We start from the raw sequence: 15383 nt of genomic DNA, 5'->3' as shown, positions 1-15383 counted from the left end.
CCCGGCTGGGCCCCCCTCCAGCCCCCCCAGCACACAGGCAGGCCGAGCGATGCTTTCTGCTTTTATTCAATTAATGCAGCAATCTATACAAGAAAAATAATAATAATAATAATAATAATAATGAAACCATGAAATTCCAAACCCTGACAGTGAAGAACCAAATTCTTCCGAAGAATCGACCGGAATTAAAAGTTTTTTCCCCCCCCGCGCCGGACTGTACATAAAATAATCTCTGCTCCATTTACAGCGTTTCACACAGTTACTTCTCGTCTCTCAAACTTCAGAACTGTACAACTTTGTTTACAAACCACGCTTTTTCCTAGGAAAAGCTGACGGAAAAAAATATTGCCACTTTGTTTTTTATTTTTTTTTATTTTATTTGTAACAAAAAAAAAAATTAGAATATTAAAAAAAAATAATAAAAGAAATTAAAGTCAGCCAGAACTTGAATTGTGGGCAGGGGTGTGGGAAGGAGCAGAGATGCGCTCCTCAGCTCGAGGTTTCTCCTCCCCAGGAAAGGGAAGGTGTTGGGAACACCAAAGAGGGGGTCTGGACATTGGGGCCGTGCTCAGAGCCCCCCTCCAGGACGTTCCCAGCTTTGGGTTGGGGCTCGGACACCCCCAAGGATGAAGGAGGGAGCTGGCAGCCCCGCACCCCAAAATCTCTCCTGGGATGATGGTGTCGGGGTTGGGCCAGCGTGGGGCTGGAGGTGGCAACCTGGGGCTTCCCTGATGGAGGCTGGTTGTGGGGTTTGTGGGGACCTGCTCCCCGATCCGCCACCCCGTCCCCAGGCCAGCTCCCCTCTCCCTGCCCCCAAATCTCTCCTTTTCTTCCAGGGGACAGGCTGAGCCCACGCAACCAACTCAAGAAGTCTTCTCCGAATGCAGGCAAGAGCAGCGAACCCAAATTCCTCCCTTGGCAGAAGGGACAGCGCCCACCTCCCTCTCCTCCGTTCTCGGGGTCTGGGCTGTGGGTTTGGGGTGTGTGGGGCCGTCGGGGCGCACGCAGCCGTACTGAGCAGGATACACAAGGACACGCTGCGGGTGATGGAGAGGAGCACGGAGCCAAACAAGGGGAATAAAGCCAAAGGGGGTCAGGCCAGGGAACGAGCCCATCCCACAGAAAGGATGGGGAGAAATTTCGCCTTTTTTTTTCGCCTGACCCGAAGCCCGCACGCAGCCACGACAAAGAGGAGTTGGGCACAGCAGCATTTTGGAGCCACAGTTTTACCAAACGGGGCACAGTAAAGGATTTGGACAGCTGGATCCGTGCGGAAAAAAAAACAAACGCATCTTCTGGTTTCAGATCAAGGTTTTACCCCGACGTTGTTCAGTGCAAAAAAAAGAGTTAAAAACCCACATTATCTACACATGTACAACCGCGTGTATAGAAAATGTCTGTACGAGGGGGAGAGACGGGCTGCCTGCGCGCTGGGAACTCCTCGCCCACGAGATGCTCGGGGTCAGACGGGGGTGGTGGTGGAGCCCCAAGCAGGCAGCTCGGAGACTCGAAGCGAAACGGAGCAGGGGAGGGACCCCGGGGAGGGATTGCAGCGCCGGCTCGGACCCACGGCACAGAAATGGGGTGGGGGGAACGGGAGGGCAGAGCTCCCGGAGATGGCATGCGGGAACACCAGAACCCGAGGGGGCAGGAGGGCTGCCCGTGCCCCTACAGACTGCATGGGGATGAGGTGATGAAGTGAGACCTCGGGATGCCTCGTTTGGGTTTCTGAGGACGTATACCTCATCCCACAGGAATCACGGAGCTCCCACAGCTTGGGGAAGGAGCCCCGGGGAGGGAAGTTGCCTTCATTGGGAGCTGAGACAGCGCAGAAAGGAATGGGTGATGCAGAGGTAGGCGTAAAATGGGGAGGGGGGGCAGCAGGCTGCACAGAACGGGGACCTTGGGCGATGCCAGCAACATGAGCAGCACAGCCGAACACCACAGAGGGCAGGGGGCACGTCCAGGGTGAGTTCAGGAAGAATTGGGAGCAGCCGTGCCCAGGCATCCCGCGGGCAGGTCTCTGGCTTGCTGAAGATGCCAGCCACCAAGAGGAGAAGAGATCGCTGCTCCCTGCAGGGAATGCCAAGCTCTCCAGAACGGGGTTTCGCAGCAAGCTAAGAAGGCAAGGAACGCTTTCAAATGCTCAAAACGTGAAATTTCAGCGGGTCAGAGTGATGCTGAAGGTGACAGCGACCTCCTGGGCACTGCCGTGGCTGCCGGACCCAGCAGTGTCCCCAAGGACAGGCAGGGAAGGGAACGGACACCGAGACCCCGATGGCAGCAAGCGTGCTGGATTGTTAAGGAACAGCGCCCGTTTTTTTGTGTTTTTTTGTTTGTTTTTTTTTGACTGGGAGCTCCGCAAGACAGCAGCAAACGGGTTTCAAAATATATTACATCTTTTTATTGCCAAGCGTGCGGACCATGAAGTGTGGGGGGAACGCGGCGCTCCGGAAAAACTACAGCTTGAGGGGCGGGCAAAGCGGTAAAAATTTTAAAAAGAAGACTGCTCCTTACGATCTGCCAACACTGGGGTTCGAAAGAATCAACCGGAGGAAGTTCCTTAAAAGCAGGGCTCTAAATACGGCGTTGGGCCCCAGATTTGGAAGGCGCCCAGGCTGGGAGAAGACGAGGAAGGAGGCAGAGCTCCTAGCGTTACCTCCCCAGGGCCACGCGCCTGCTGCTGCTCAGCATTTCCCCTGGCAGCCCCAAACCCCCCAGCCCCAGGACAGGCAGAGGGAGGAGCAGGGTGTGGGTGGGTTATTTCTGATGAGTTATTTCTGACGAGTTATTTCTGATGAGTTATTTCTGATGAACGCACTGCCCCAGAGCCAGCCTCGGAGGGCGGATGGAGCGCAGCCGAGGTGCCCGGCTCCCCGGCAGCCCCCTGCCAGCTCCTCTCCCCGCACCCAGCAGGGGCAGGGTGTTATAAAGCAGCTCGCCACGCTGCCAGGAGGCAGAGGAGAGCTTTTATTAGGGTGCCCCAAGCCCAGCATCCTCGCAAGCACACCCCTCGCCCGCTCCTCTTTGCTGTCCCCAGGACGCAGCGCGCACTCGGTGCCGATGCTGCAGCCCCCGGGCTCCACCACGGACCTCAGGGCGATGCTGGCCTGGCCTCAGTGAAATCAGCCAAATTTTCTCCCTCCTCAACCAAAAAACCTGGCGGGGAGAAGCCAGGGGTAAGCACATTCTTCTCGGAGAGGGCAGCCCCGGGGACACGAGGCCGTGAGCCCAAGCTGGCTCGGGAAGAGGGACCGGAAAGAAAAAACCTACGGCATTTAAAACTGGTACTAAAGTGCAACACAAATGTCCTAAACCCTTTGTAATCAACGCAGTAAGAGGGGTCTGCAAAGCTCCAAACTTCCAGTTACTGCAGGGCACACTCTTAAAACACAACCCAACGACAACTAGGTAACAGCAGACCGAGGAGCCCCTTTGGTGAAGCAAGGAATACGAGGCCACCACAGAGAAATTTCAGCTCCTGGGGTCTAACATCATATTTAGAACATTTGGAAAGGAAGTTAAAGCGAAAAAAAACAAAAAAATAAAACAAAAAAATAAAACAAAAATACAATTCTTGAATCTCGCGCAACGAAACAGTTAAACTTTTTTGGTGTTTTCAACAGAAATCCCAACAGACAGCCTGGCATCACTTTATCTGCTTCCTAAGGGAGAGATGCCCGTCTGACCCATGACTCAGGCCACCGCGTGCACTGGACACGTTCCATCCTCACATATGTCTCAGCATTCCTCCATTCATAAAAACAAATCGCTAGATCCTTCCTGTTTACTCTTCAGCCTGAAAGGAAAAACCAAAACTGAAGCTAGATGGAAGATAGCCAGAGGGAGGAGAAAGTTTTCACAGACTGGAGGCCAATCTCAGCAGCTCCGCGAGCCCGGAAAGTGCATTCCTCAGTGTCGCCTCATTTTAACTTTCCTGGCCGGGCTGCCGTCCTCCTCCTCCTCATCACAGTCCTCCGTGTACTCGTAAGACCTTCGCCAATAGTTCTCGGAGCTGAAGTTGCTCCGTCTCCTATGTTTTGGTAAGAGGACCGAGCGCCTGTTCTCCTCTTTATCCATTTCTAGAATCCGTGGCCTATGGAAAGAGAGAGGGAGGGAGGGAGAGAGGGAGTGAGAACACGTCCAGAACGGGATCGAAGCGCTCCTGGGGTGGACACCATCTGGATTTCTGCATGCTTTGAGCACCGTGAGTGATTTTTTCCACCCTGCTCTCCCGGTGCTCCGTTCCGGGCTCTCGGCAGAGCAGGAGCAGCTCGCCAAGCTGCACGTCCCACGGAAAGGCTGAGAATTTGGCTCTGAGTGGTGCGAGCCCTTCGCCTCCAAACAGCCTGGCTGCCCCTCTTTAGGTGCAGCCCCTAACCCCGTGGGGTCTGGGCCCTACAGAGGGGTCTCTCTTCCCTCCAGAGGGGCTGTGAGGATTAAACCACAGCTCCGAGCTCCCGTGTCCTCCTGCTGTGCTCTCCAGCATCAGCACAACGCAGTCAGTACTTGGAGGAAGCTGCCCCTGCGCTCAGCTCACAGCAGGGCCGTGCTGGCAGGATTTTATCCCAGTTTATTTTATCCTAGGTGGCAAATGAGTTCCGCTCTGACAGATGCTGCTGCCTGTGCTATTCACCTACATTATGCTGGAGTCTTTTAGGTTAAAAGGAGAGAAAAACACGTTTTTGGTACCCGTCTGCTGCAGGGGTCTGTGCTGAGCCTGCTCTCCAGTGAGGTGTCTTCTCCTTCAATCAGCCTTTCGCCTTTTTTTTAACCAGAGAAGGGATTGTGCAGGACAAATCTGATCACACACAGCCCGCTGCAGGCTCGTTTCGCTCGGTGATCAATGTGCCCAGTCATCCTGAGCCCTGCTGAATGAACGCTGCTCATAAACACGCCGTCCCCACCCTCCTCCTTCAGCAGGACAGGTTGAAACACGGGCTGGGACCGCACAGCAGCCGAGCCCCACCACTTTTGGGATCTGCACGAGGTGCAGAGAATGCCCTATCAATTCCTGGGAGGCTCGGGAGGCAGATAAGAGCAGGAAGGACAGCTGGCAGGGTGGCTATCACTCCTGGCTATCAGCACAGACGCGTGAGCAAGGTGGTGTTTGAGAGGAGCCTCGCTGCAGAGCTCGAGCTGTCTGCAGCCTCAGCAAGGAGCTCTTGTAGGTCAGGCTGAGGCACCCACGCAGTCTGGTTGCACGCACAAATACACACAGCTCCGGAACCAAAAGAGATCCAAGAAGCTTCCCAAAGAGTCCTTTCCCCTGCCCAGTTCTCTCCGACTGCTCTCGTGATGCACTTTAACACGGCTGCGCGCAGGTTGCTCGGCAATGGAGGTCAAAAATAATTAGCTGCAGGGAAACTATTGTTCTGAATGACTGCGTTATCAAGAGGCAGGCAAATCTATTGCTTCTTCATTATGCCACTCACCGGATAAACAATGTAAGCTGCTTACAGCCGGGGCTTAGCCTCTGCAAGCCTCGGAGGAACGAATAAAGCAACGAATAGAGCAGATCTGCGTGCCACGGGAAGCACCTGGCAAAGAGGTGCGAGCCAGGATGCTCTAAGTGTGCCTACAACCTTTCATCAGAGGCCAGGAGCCTCGGAGGTTCACTGGCCAGCTCCTTGCTCCCGGGAGAGCCCAACCTACCTGTGAGCAGCGTCGGGGTCTGCTTTGCGATGGGACCGCTTGGGTTTCAGGATCTGGTCCCTGTTGTTTCCCGACAGGCGGTCGGAGGCGTAACCTGGCGGCAACACAGAGCTACCCAGCGATTTTGTTTCCAATCGAGGGGCATCTAGCCTCGTTCTGAAAATTAAAAAAGAAAAAAAAAACGTAGTATTTGCAAGGAGTTTCTACAGAATTGGTACAGGAGACGTTTGTCCTAGATGCACTGCAGCAGAACCCTCAATCCCTGCCACACAGCTCCAGAAAAGAATCAGGATGGTTACGCTCAAAGGCTCAAGCTGCAGTTCTCTTGCACTTGATGCTTTAATTTTTAACCTTTACTACATTGGTCAGAAGACAGAGAAAGGTTTAGGGGTCAGCGAAGCCACGAGGTGAGGCTGGGAGGACAGGAGGGGCGCTGAGCTCCCTGCAATCCCAGTGACAGGGCATTGAGAGGAGGTGCTGGGATCACGGTGACTCCTCCACAACTCGCAGCTCCAGTTCAGCCACCTGGGAGATGCACGGAAAGATCCATCACCACCTCCACCAGTAACAACCCAGTAACAACCCAGTAACAGCCGCTGCTCTCTGGAAACTCCCTCCTCTCTCTGAGCTCTCGTGTGCCGGTGCTGTCACCACCTCCCGGTGCTGTGCAGTTACTGGCAGCCACTTAAAAGCGCTCCAGAAATCAATTTCAAAACAGAACGAAGCCTAGGAATTGGGAAAGAGTGCTAAAAGGTGGTGCCAGGGCTCCAGGGTGCCGATTTCGGGAGGATCCGTGCGTGTTTCTGGACAGAAAGGCACCCTGGCGCTGCTCCTGCAGCCTCCCTCCACAGGATTAGGGGTGAACACCAAAATTGGGCTTTGGGAAAGGAAGGGGAGCAGCACTGCGTGTCCCCTGCTGTGCAGCCTCAGCTTTTCAGGCAGGTTTTTGAGGCAGCTGCTGCCAGGCTGGAGCCTGCACTCATCTGCAAAGCCATCCTGAGCTGTTCGCAGCTCCGGGACTGGAGCCAGGCCAGCCAGAGCTCCAAAAGCATTGCGGATCCTGCCCCGGACACCTTGGGAGGTTTATTTCAAATTAAATATATTTCAGATATAACAACTGCAGGCCTTGCAATTCAAAACCCACCAAATGCACTGCGAGGGTCGGAGAGCACCAGCCACGCTGCGTCACCACAGAGGCGAGCTGCAGGAGCAGGCACCAAGAGGTAAAACCACCACAGCTGCACCAAAACGGGCAGCAAATTACCCAGCAAAGCTCCAGCTAAATAAAATAACTCCCAGCTCTCTACAAACGCCTGCAGGAGCCCTGTAAAAGGATTTCCAAGCCCTGCTCGAGGAGGTCTCGCTTCTCCCCCTACCTCCCAGCTGCCCTCTGGCAGCAGCTCAGGAAATCCAGAGCATGGCTCCACTCCTTCCTCTGCTCAGAGTGCTCCCAAAACTCGCCAGCCCCGCGCTCGGAGGTGCAGGAAACACCGTAAATACCATCCCCCTGCAGCTCTCCAGGGCTCCTGACCTACTTGGGAACCGCGCCGCTCTCAGGCGTGCCGAAAAAGCCGGCCACTTCCCCGGCACGCACGGCTTTGTCCTACCACTGCCAGCAAAAAACACTCCCGGAACCACGTGCCCAGAGCGAAGGCAAGAAGGGATCCAGATTCTGGAGCCCAGCACGCTCTGGCAGCCAAATATCCCAAAATTTCCCAGCTCCTGGATGCAGTTTTTACGCTGCGGTGCGCCCACAGGGTACGCGAGCCCTCTGGCAAGCTGCGGGCTGCTGCCTCTCCCCAGGAAGGAGGCAAAGATGAGTTGTACGAGGTCAGGGGCTGCTCCCAAACCTCGCGTGCCAGCAGCAGAGGCGGTTTTCCTGCTTGCATAACTCCCTGGTGCAGCCTGCACCCGCTGCAGCTCGGGGCGCAGCCTTTGGTGGATGCACCCCGCGTATCCACCGGGGCTGCTCAGCCCCACGGAGATCACCCAAAAATAATCACCGAGGGGTTTTATCTGGATGAACAGCACCCAAGCCACGAGCATTTCCACTTACAAACACTTCTTGACAGAGGAATTGCTGTTAATAACTTCTAAGGCAGGGTAAACGTGGCTCCACGTGGTGCACACACGTTTTTTAGCCCTCTAGTAAAAGGAACCGACACAAAAAAGTCATTTCTGGGTAGAGGAGAAGATGACACTGGGGGTTTTGGGGAGGTTCCCCCTCAATTATCTCCTGAAACAGCAGCGCCTGGCCTCCCAGCTCCCAGAACCGGTCACTAAATTCAACACCAGCGCCTCCACTCCCTCATCCCCAGGAGCTGAAAGCCCTGCTACCAAGAAATCCCTCTGCTTTACGGATGATTCTTCAGCATCAGCTTCAAAGCACTGCCCAGGGAACTTCTGCACATGGCTATGGGATGCTCAGACACCTGCACACGCAGCCCGGAGCACGGGAATTTGAGATCCCAGCTGCTTGGAGCTGGGCACCCAACAAAATCCAGCCAGGAACAGCGCCTGCAAACGGGCAGCGAGACCTACAAGATTTAAGATCGACCCAGCGCATCACCGAGCAGGGCTTTTTTTTTGTTAAAGTGTTGCTTTAAAAAAAAAAATCACAGCATTTTAAATCACCATTTGTGATTTAAAAAAATCACAGCAGCAGCCCGGGGCTCCAACACTTACTTGCGAAGGATGATGACAGCTCTCCTCTCCTTGATGTCCTGCGGTCGGATGCAGTGCGTGATTTCGTCGGCTGCGTATCCACTGACAACAGAAAGAAAAAGACACTGTGAGAAAGGCAGAGGGCAGGGGCAAAAAGTGGCTGCAACAACAAATTTTGGCCACTTGGTTCCCAAATTCCACCACGAATTCCTCCCCCAAACACACCGTTCCCCAGCAAACTGCCAGAAAGGAAGAAACTTCAAGGAAATTGCACCATTCAGGCCTTTTTTTTTTTTTTTTAAATTTAGACTCAATTTTTTTTAGCACGCACCAGAGAAAATGCCACCTGCCAGCACATCACGAAGTGAGTCGCGTTGAAAAGGAGTTTCCGGAGCGTAAATTCAGCTTGTTTGTTTACGGGAGCTTTACCAAGAGAGCAGATCACAGCAGAAGGCAAATCACAAAATCACCAAATCACCGCGTGGCTTTCTCATGCGCCCGGGCACCTCCATCCCCGGGGATGGTCATATCCTGCTCCTGGAGCCTCCCCAGGGCTCGCAGGTGGGTTCCAGCCCCGATTAATGTGTTAGGGGAGGAGGGGGGCACACTGAGAGCCAGGTGCCCCAGGAGCTGTGTGCTTCATCCCCACCTCATGGGCACGGGACTTGCAAGAGACCGGTGTTTTTTTTTTCCTCGTGGCTGTTTCTGTTGCTCGGCACCATGCCTGGAGCCCAGCGCAGCGTGCAAGATCGCAGCCTCGGGGTGGAGGTGAGGTGATGGCGAGCAGCCAGCACACCTGCGGGTGAGCACCCACCCTGCTGGGAGCACCACGAGCTCATTGCACCCCTCGCATGGGTGCTAACGAGCTGGGCTGGGCGCTGGGCATGCCCCCTACCTGCTGCTGCCACAGAATCTGTTCCCAAGAGCCTTCCAGAGTCCAGCACGGGGAAGGAGAAGCCAAACGCCTCCCAAAATAGCTGAGAAAGGCAGGGAGGTGTTGGGGTGAAGGCGTTGGGATCTGAGGGAGCCAGCACGCCCCTGCTCTAGGTTAATAACCCCGCAGAGAGCTCACGGAGCCTCCCCGGGAGCGGATCCACGCGGCTGTGGATCCGCAAAGCGGTGCCGGAGGCCACCACGGCGCTTCCCAGGGGCAGGGGTTTGGCTTCCAAGGCAGCCACAGCACGCCCTGCCTCGCACCATGGCTACAGAGTGTTTCATGTGGGATGCCAGAGCCCGAGCTCAGCATTTCCTCCAGCAGCTCCTTCCCTCGGAGGAGCCTCAGCTCCCCCTGCTCGCCCTCGGCACGGCCGGGGAGCCGCTGTGCGCACCCCCCTGCCACGAGGCTGCAGCAGCCGGTGAATTTGGGATGCTCGGGGGACAACCCAGAGAATCTGGTCTCCTCCATGGCCACGATAGGATCTCCTTTCTCTGGTTACTCACCCAGCCACTCGCCTGGAAACGCACACCTCTCGCCTGGAGACTGCTCGGAGGAGGGAGCTGGGGGGCTGAGACCTGAGCGGTGGGAGAGGGGCTGCTGGGGGGCCCCCCCTGCCCTTTAGGGTGCCGCAGAATCGTGCAGCATCATGCAAAGGGGCTTTAATAATGCTCCGTTACATCCCAAGGATCTCATTAATATCCCCCTCGTTAACATTTGGCTCAGCACATCCTCACCGGGCAACCCTGCTGCCCTGCTGGGGAGGGACAGCTCAGCCTGCACCTCGCCACGTCCCGAGATGCGCCCTGCACACCCCTCCAGCACGGGATGTGCACGGGAACTGCTCATAAACAGAACAAGAATATTTTTTAGTGGTTCTGCTTGGTGCCAGCATGAATTTCTCACCCATTCCCTGCCCCTATCACGTCCCGGTGATGGCCAAGGGACAGACACTGGAACAAGACACTCTGAAGAACATCCCTGGTGCACCCGCAGGTGGTTTTTATTTTCCCCCCTAACCGTTTGTCCAAACCCCACTCCTGGGCGGACAGGCCAATCCCCCATCTCCTCTGCAGCAATGACTGATGCTTATAAATTATCAAATTCCCTTCTTTTTTTAAAAAAACAGGGGGGAAAAAAATAAATCAGGGGGCTGGGCCTGGGTCCTCCAAGGGCAAATCAGCACCGGGGAGGCAACTGGAGAGAAAATCCCTTGCTGGAGGAGCGCAGGGCCCTGCGGACGGCCTCCAGGTGGCTCAGCTTTCGTCCTGCTGGCGAGGTGAGCCCCTGTTCCACCCCAAAAACTCTTTGCGAGGACATTTTTCCAACCCTAACCTCTCATTTGGGGTGTGAAGGTTTTACAGCTCGAGTTTGAGGCTGGTGCAGGATTTGCAAAGAGCCCGGCCTGCCTCGCACCGAACACCTGAGCCTGGCGCCGAGTTTAACTGGGAGCGTCCCCGGATCCCAAAAAAACCCGAGCGAAGCAGAACATCGAGGGCAGGACGTGGGGAAAACCCCTCTGGAGGGCACGGGGTGGCTGCAAGGCCGGGAAAGGGATGAGCAGAGCTGGGATGGGGAGCAGGACATGCAGGGCTTGGGGAGAGATGGAGAAAGAGGGGGGAAGGAGGAACCCGGGGGCTTCCCCGTGAGCCTCGCGGTTTCCACAGGGTACCCACGGCTTCCCCGGGAAGGAGGCCCCTGACCCGGCAGGGTTTGAATCCCAAATATCACAGGCACGCTGCTTCTGTCTCCGCCGTTTCCCTATCTCCAGGGCAACTGCTTGCTGCGAGGAGAGAGAGGAGCTGGCTCCACCAGGAACTGCACCCCGAGACCCTCCCCGAGACCCCCACGTCCTCCTTCTCCTGTACTGGATCCCATCACCCCGCATCCCTTGGCAGAATCTCCCTCCGGTGAGTGCCATCTGCCCAAATTTTGCCTAAATTGCAAAAATCCCGATTTTAGAGGCTGTTATTTGGTGGAAAGCAGAACAGCCCAGCACCTAACCCAGCACCCAACGCCATCCTGGGGTCAGGAGGAACCCAACCTTCCCCTGCAGGCACCAAAACCTCTTCGTTCGCTTTGTAGGATCGCTCCAGGGAACCCCACATGGCAGGGAACGGCTCTGGGAGCCCCGAGCCAGCTCCTTCCCGGCGGATTTTAGGGACAAAAACCCACGATTGGGTTGTGGGGGAGCAGAGCAAACCCCTCTCCCTCGACCCTCCTCTGCTTGAGCCCCGACCCTGCTCCGGATGGGAATTGGGGAATTTTCCTGCGGGTTTTGGCTACCCAGGCAGGGAAATTCAAGCAGAAAGTTCTGCCGCCCGCAGTAAGCGGACACGCCGCTCCGGGATCAAATCCCTCTGACCTCTGCCCTTCTCCTGCCCCGGCCACGCTCCCCGGGGGAACAAGAAAATGTTTTCTTAGCCTCGGGGGAGCCTTTCCTGCTGGCGCGGATCCTCCCGCAGCCTGGCTCCAAAGCTGCTGAGCTACAGGAGTTACCTGGGCTGGGGGGGACCTGTTAATGTTTGTGCAGTTTTCCCCCGATAAATGCTCTGAGAAATCCCGGTCATAATTACCAGGATGCCCCCAGACACCATGGGGAGGGGGAAAATTCCTCAATTCCTCCCCGTGCCCCACGGCGATCGCTTCCCGAGCGGAGACACGGGGTTGTGTTACGGGCAGGGAGCCCTAAAACCCACCCAGGACGTTCACCAGTCCCCCCAAAAAAAACAAAAAACACCAAAAACCACCCCGAGTTGGTAGCTCCGAGTGCTGCTGGCACAGCCCAAGCTGTCCCCGCTCCTGGCAGCGAGCACTCTGACCTTCAGGACGCGGCGACGAGGCTGGGGATATGGCCACGAGGGGCCGGCGGCACCGGCAACCCCGGCACCGACCCTTTAAGCACGGGAACGAGGAGCACGAGGGCTCCACGTGCCCACCGGGAGGTGATGGGGGGTGAAGGAGGAGACGTTTGGCAGCCCCAAAACGGCGCCCGGCTGCGTGACCTTGGGCAGGGTCATTTCACCTCCCCGGGGACAGCCCCAAATTGGGGGCTGCGCCGCATCCCCACCGTCCCCATCCCGCAGGAGCTCCCCGTTGGCAGCATGGGGAGCAAATAACTCCAGATCCCATCTCCTCCCCGATAGGATCACCCCAAAATATCATCCCACCCGCAGCACCGGGCACCCCCAGCCCCATCATCCCATTGCCCGGGGACCCCGCGTGCAAGCAGGGTGCCAAAAAAAAAGCTCGGCCACCAGCGGGGCGCACGTCCCCGTGGTTTTTGGGGTCGGCGAGGCGTTACCTGAGCACCGTGACGCTGCCCCTCTTGACGGGCAGGAAGAGGACGGGCTCCGACACCCTGATGGGTTTGAACTGGAACTTGCAGCCGAAGCAGAGCGCCGAGTCGCTGAAAAAGGAGACGGAGACGATGGGCCTCTCGAAAATATGGATGGGGTCGACGTGGGAGACGATGCAGCCCCCCGGCTGGTAATCGTTGATCACGGCGCTGTTGACGAAACCCTCGGGGATCACCCGGTGCTCCACCAGCTTCCTGATCACCAGGTCGTGCACCCACTCGGGGATGGCATCCACCTCTCCCCGCGGGTACAACCTCTCCTGCCCGGGCCCCCTCCTTTGCAGCTGCGAGCCGTAGGTGTAACCCTCCCCGAAAAAATATTTATTACGTAGAGGCGCCCGGTCCACCGTGTGCTCCTTGTAGAGCCCTTTCTCCGCCCGGGACACCACGTCCTCGATTCGTGCCTCGATTTTGGCGCATTCCTCGGCGCTGAAGAGGCGAAGCTGCCGGATGCCGCTCTTCACCTTGCGGGCTTCCTCCTCTTCCTCCTTCTGCTGCTGCTGCTGCTGCTCCTCGTAGTCGCTGGGCTCCGAGGCCGAGTCCTCGTGGTAGCGCCGCTTACGTTCGTAGGGTGGGGGCTCCGCGGGGGGGTCCCGTGGCCCTTTAGGGTTGTCCCGGTAAGGCAGCATGGACTTGAGCTTCTCCCGCAGGTCGGTGTAGCCGCTGCCGGCCATGGCCGTGGCCCCCCCGTCACCGCCCCGCTGCCGCCGGGGACGCGCAGCCGCTGCTCATGGCACCCGCCGGCCTGCAGGGAGGGAGGCAAAAAACAAAATGGGGGGGTTAAAAGGGGGAACCGGGAGGTTTTGGGACCCCCCCTGGTGTGCGTTGCGTGGAGGAGGGTTATAGGGGTTTGTGCTGGAGGGGTTGGGGGGGGTACTGGGGTTGGGATTTGGGGGTTTGGGGTGAGGGCACTGGGAGGGTAGTGGGGGTATGGGGGGGGTACTGGGGGGTTACTGGGGGGTACTGGGAGGGGTACTGGGGGTATGGGGGGGGGGACTGGGGGGAAAACCAGGGGTATGGGGGGGTACCAGGAGGGGTACCGGGGGTATGGAGGGTAACGGGGGGGGGTATTGGAGGCTATTGGGGGGGTTACTGGGGTCTATGGGGGGCTTATTGGGGGTTATAGGGGGTAGGGGGGTATTACTGGGAGTATGGGGAGTGTACTGGGGCACATGGGGGGGGGGTTACCGGGGGTATGGGGAGGTGTGGGGGGGTACCGGGAGGTATGGAGGGGGTGGGACCGGGGGTAGAGGGGGGGGATTAGAGGGTCTGGGGGTGGTACTGGGGGTCTAGGGGGGGGTTACCGGGGTGGGTATAGGGGGTCTGGGGGTTACCGGGGGGGGTATAAGGGGTCTAGGGGGGTTACCGGAGGGGTTATAGAGGATCTAAGGGAGTTACCGGGGGGGGCTATAGGGGGTCTGGGGGCTACCGGGGGTGCTACCGGGGGTCTAGGGGGTTACCGGGGGGGTATAGGGGGGTCTAAGGGAGTTACCGGGGGGGTATTAGGGGTTACCGGGAGGGATATAGGGGCTACCGGGGGGGATACAGGGGGTCTGGGGGGGTTACCGGGGGATATTGGGGGGTCTGGGGGTTCCCGGGGAGTTACCGGGGGGTTCCCGGGGGTCCCAGCCGCCCCCTCCCTCCCCCTCAACTCACGGCCGAGCCCGGCAGCGACGGTAACGGGCGGCGGTAACGGCGGCTCCGCGACGAAACGACGCCAACGACGAGAAACCGGTAACGGGCGGAGCGTTAACGGCGAGGCCCGAAGCTCCCCCGGGCCACAGCTCAAGCGGCGGCGGCGGCGGCGGCCCCGGTTCGGTGCCGTGCCCGGCCCGCTCCCATGGCGGAGGGGCCCGGGGGGGGGGCACCGGGACCGGGACCGTGAGGGGAGGGGAAGGGGGGGGGGGGCCCGGGGGTCGCGCGCAGCCGTTCCCGCGGCGCGAGCGGCGCCTACGTCACCAGCCCGACATCCCCGGGCCGCCGCGGGGCCCCGCCCCCTCGCTCTTTCCGGTCCCGCGCATGCGCGCGCGAGGCGGGTGAAGCCGCCGCCCTTCTCTCTCTCGCCCTTTTCGCTGCCCTTACCCGGCACGCCCTTCTTCCGCCCTCACGCCGAAAAGGGGAGGAGGGGATTGGTCGAGAGGGGGAAAGGGGAGGGATGGGGAAGGGGGAGGAGGGAGGTGATTGGGTGGTGAGCGCGGGGGCCTCGCGGGCGCTGAGGGTGGGAGGGGAGTGGGGGTGGGGGTGGCCGTGGAGGTGCCTGAAGGGAGAGCCCGCCCCCCTCCTCAAGGGGGGAGGGGAAATTGAGGGAGGGGTGGGGGGTTAGGGGGGGAAAGGGGAATTAGGGGGGTTGGGGGATAAAGGGGGGATCTGGGGGGTTGGGGGGGGAATGGGGGGCTGAGGAGGGGTGGGGGGATGGGAGGGATTAGGGGGGATTGGGGGGGATTTGGGGGGATTAGGGGGAATTGGGGAGGGGGGTGGGGAGGATCTGGGGGTGGTCGGGGGGGATAAAGGGGGGATCAGGGGGTCTGGGGGGGATTGGGGGGCTGAGGAGGGTTGGGGGGATTGAGGGGATTAGGGGGAAACTGGGGGGATTGGGGGGATTAGGGGGAATTGGGGGGGCTAAGAGGAGCTGGGGGGGGATCAGGGGGGCTGGTAAGGGCCGGGGGGCTGGGGGAAGGGGGGTCAGGAGGGGCTGAGAGGGGCTGAGGGGACTAGGGAGGGATTTGGGGGGGCTGGAGAGGGATTAGGGGGTCTTGGGGGGGGGCTGGGAGG

At 58.5% G+C, this 15383-nt stretch overlaps 1 protein-coding gene across 1 annotated transcript; it reads right to left on the bottom strand.

The window, feature by feature from the left end:
- Nucleotides 1–48: 48 nt before the first annotated feature.
- On the bottom strand, nt 49–14579 carry ALKBH5 (alkB homolog 5, RNA demethylase). The gene is made up of 5 exons (XM_038186941.2): nt 14268–14579; nt 12558–13356; nt 8341–8421; nt 5656–5811; nt 49–4096 (listed from the first exon to the last, which is right to left on the bottom strand). Exons 2-5 carry the CDS (start codon nt 13283–13285, stop codon nt 3913–3915), a joined length of 1149 nt encoding a protein of 382 aa, XP_038042869.1. The 5' UTR covers nt 13286–13356; nt 14268–14579; the 3' UTR covers nt 49–3912.
- Between the last annotated feature and the right edge of the window lie 804 nt (nt 14580–15383).

This window comes from Anas platyrhynchos, chromosome 15, assembly GCF_047663525.1.
Source record: "Anas platyrhynchos isolate ZD024472 breed Pekin duck chromosome 15, IASCAAS_PekinDuck_T2T, whole genome shotgun sequence".
NCBI lineage: Eukaryota > Metazoa > Chordata > Aves > Anseriformes > Anatidae > Anas > Anas platyrhynchos.
Note: the sequence above shows the minus strand (reverse complement) of the source record. Positions and strands in the feature narration are given on the sequence as shown.

Excerpts from the sequence above, each read along its gene's own strand:
- ALKBH5 (XM_038186941.2), bottom strand. The coding sequence starts at position 13,285 with ATGGCCGGCAGCGGCTACACCGACCTGCGGGAGAAGCTCAAGTCCATG. Across the intron at positions 8,422-12,557 it reads GGCAGCGTCACGGTGCTCAG|TGGATACGCAGCCGACGAAA; the intron begins GTAACGCCTCGC and ends TTCTGTTGTCAG. Across the intron at positions 4,097-5,655 it reads GACCCCGACGCTGCTCACAG|GCCACGGATTCTAGAAATGG; the intron begins GTAGGTTGGGCT and ends CTCTTTCCATAG.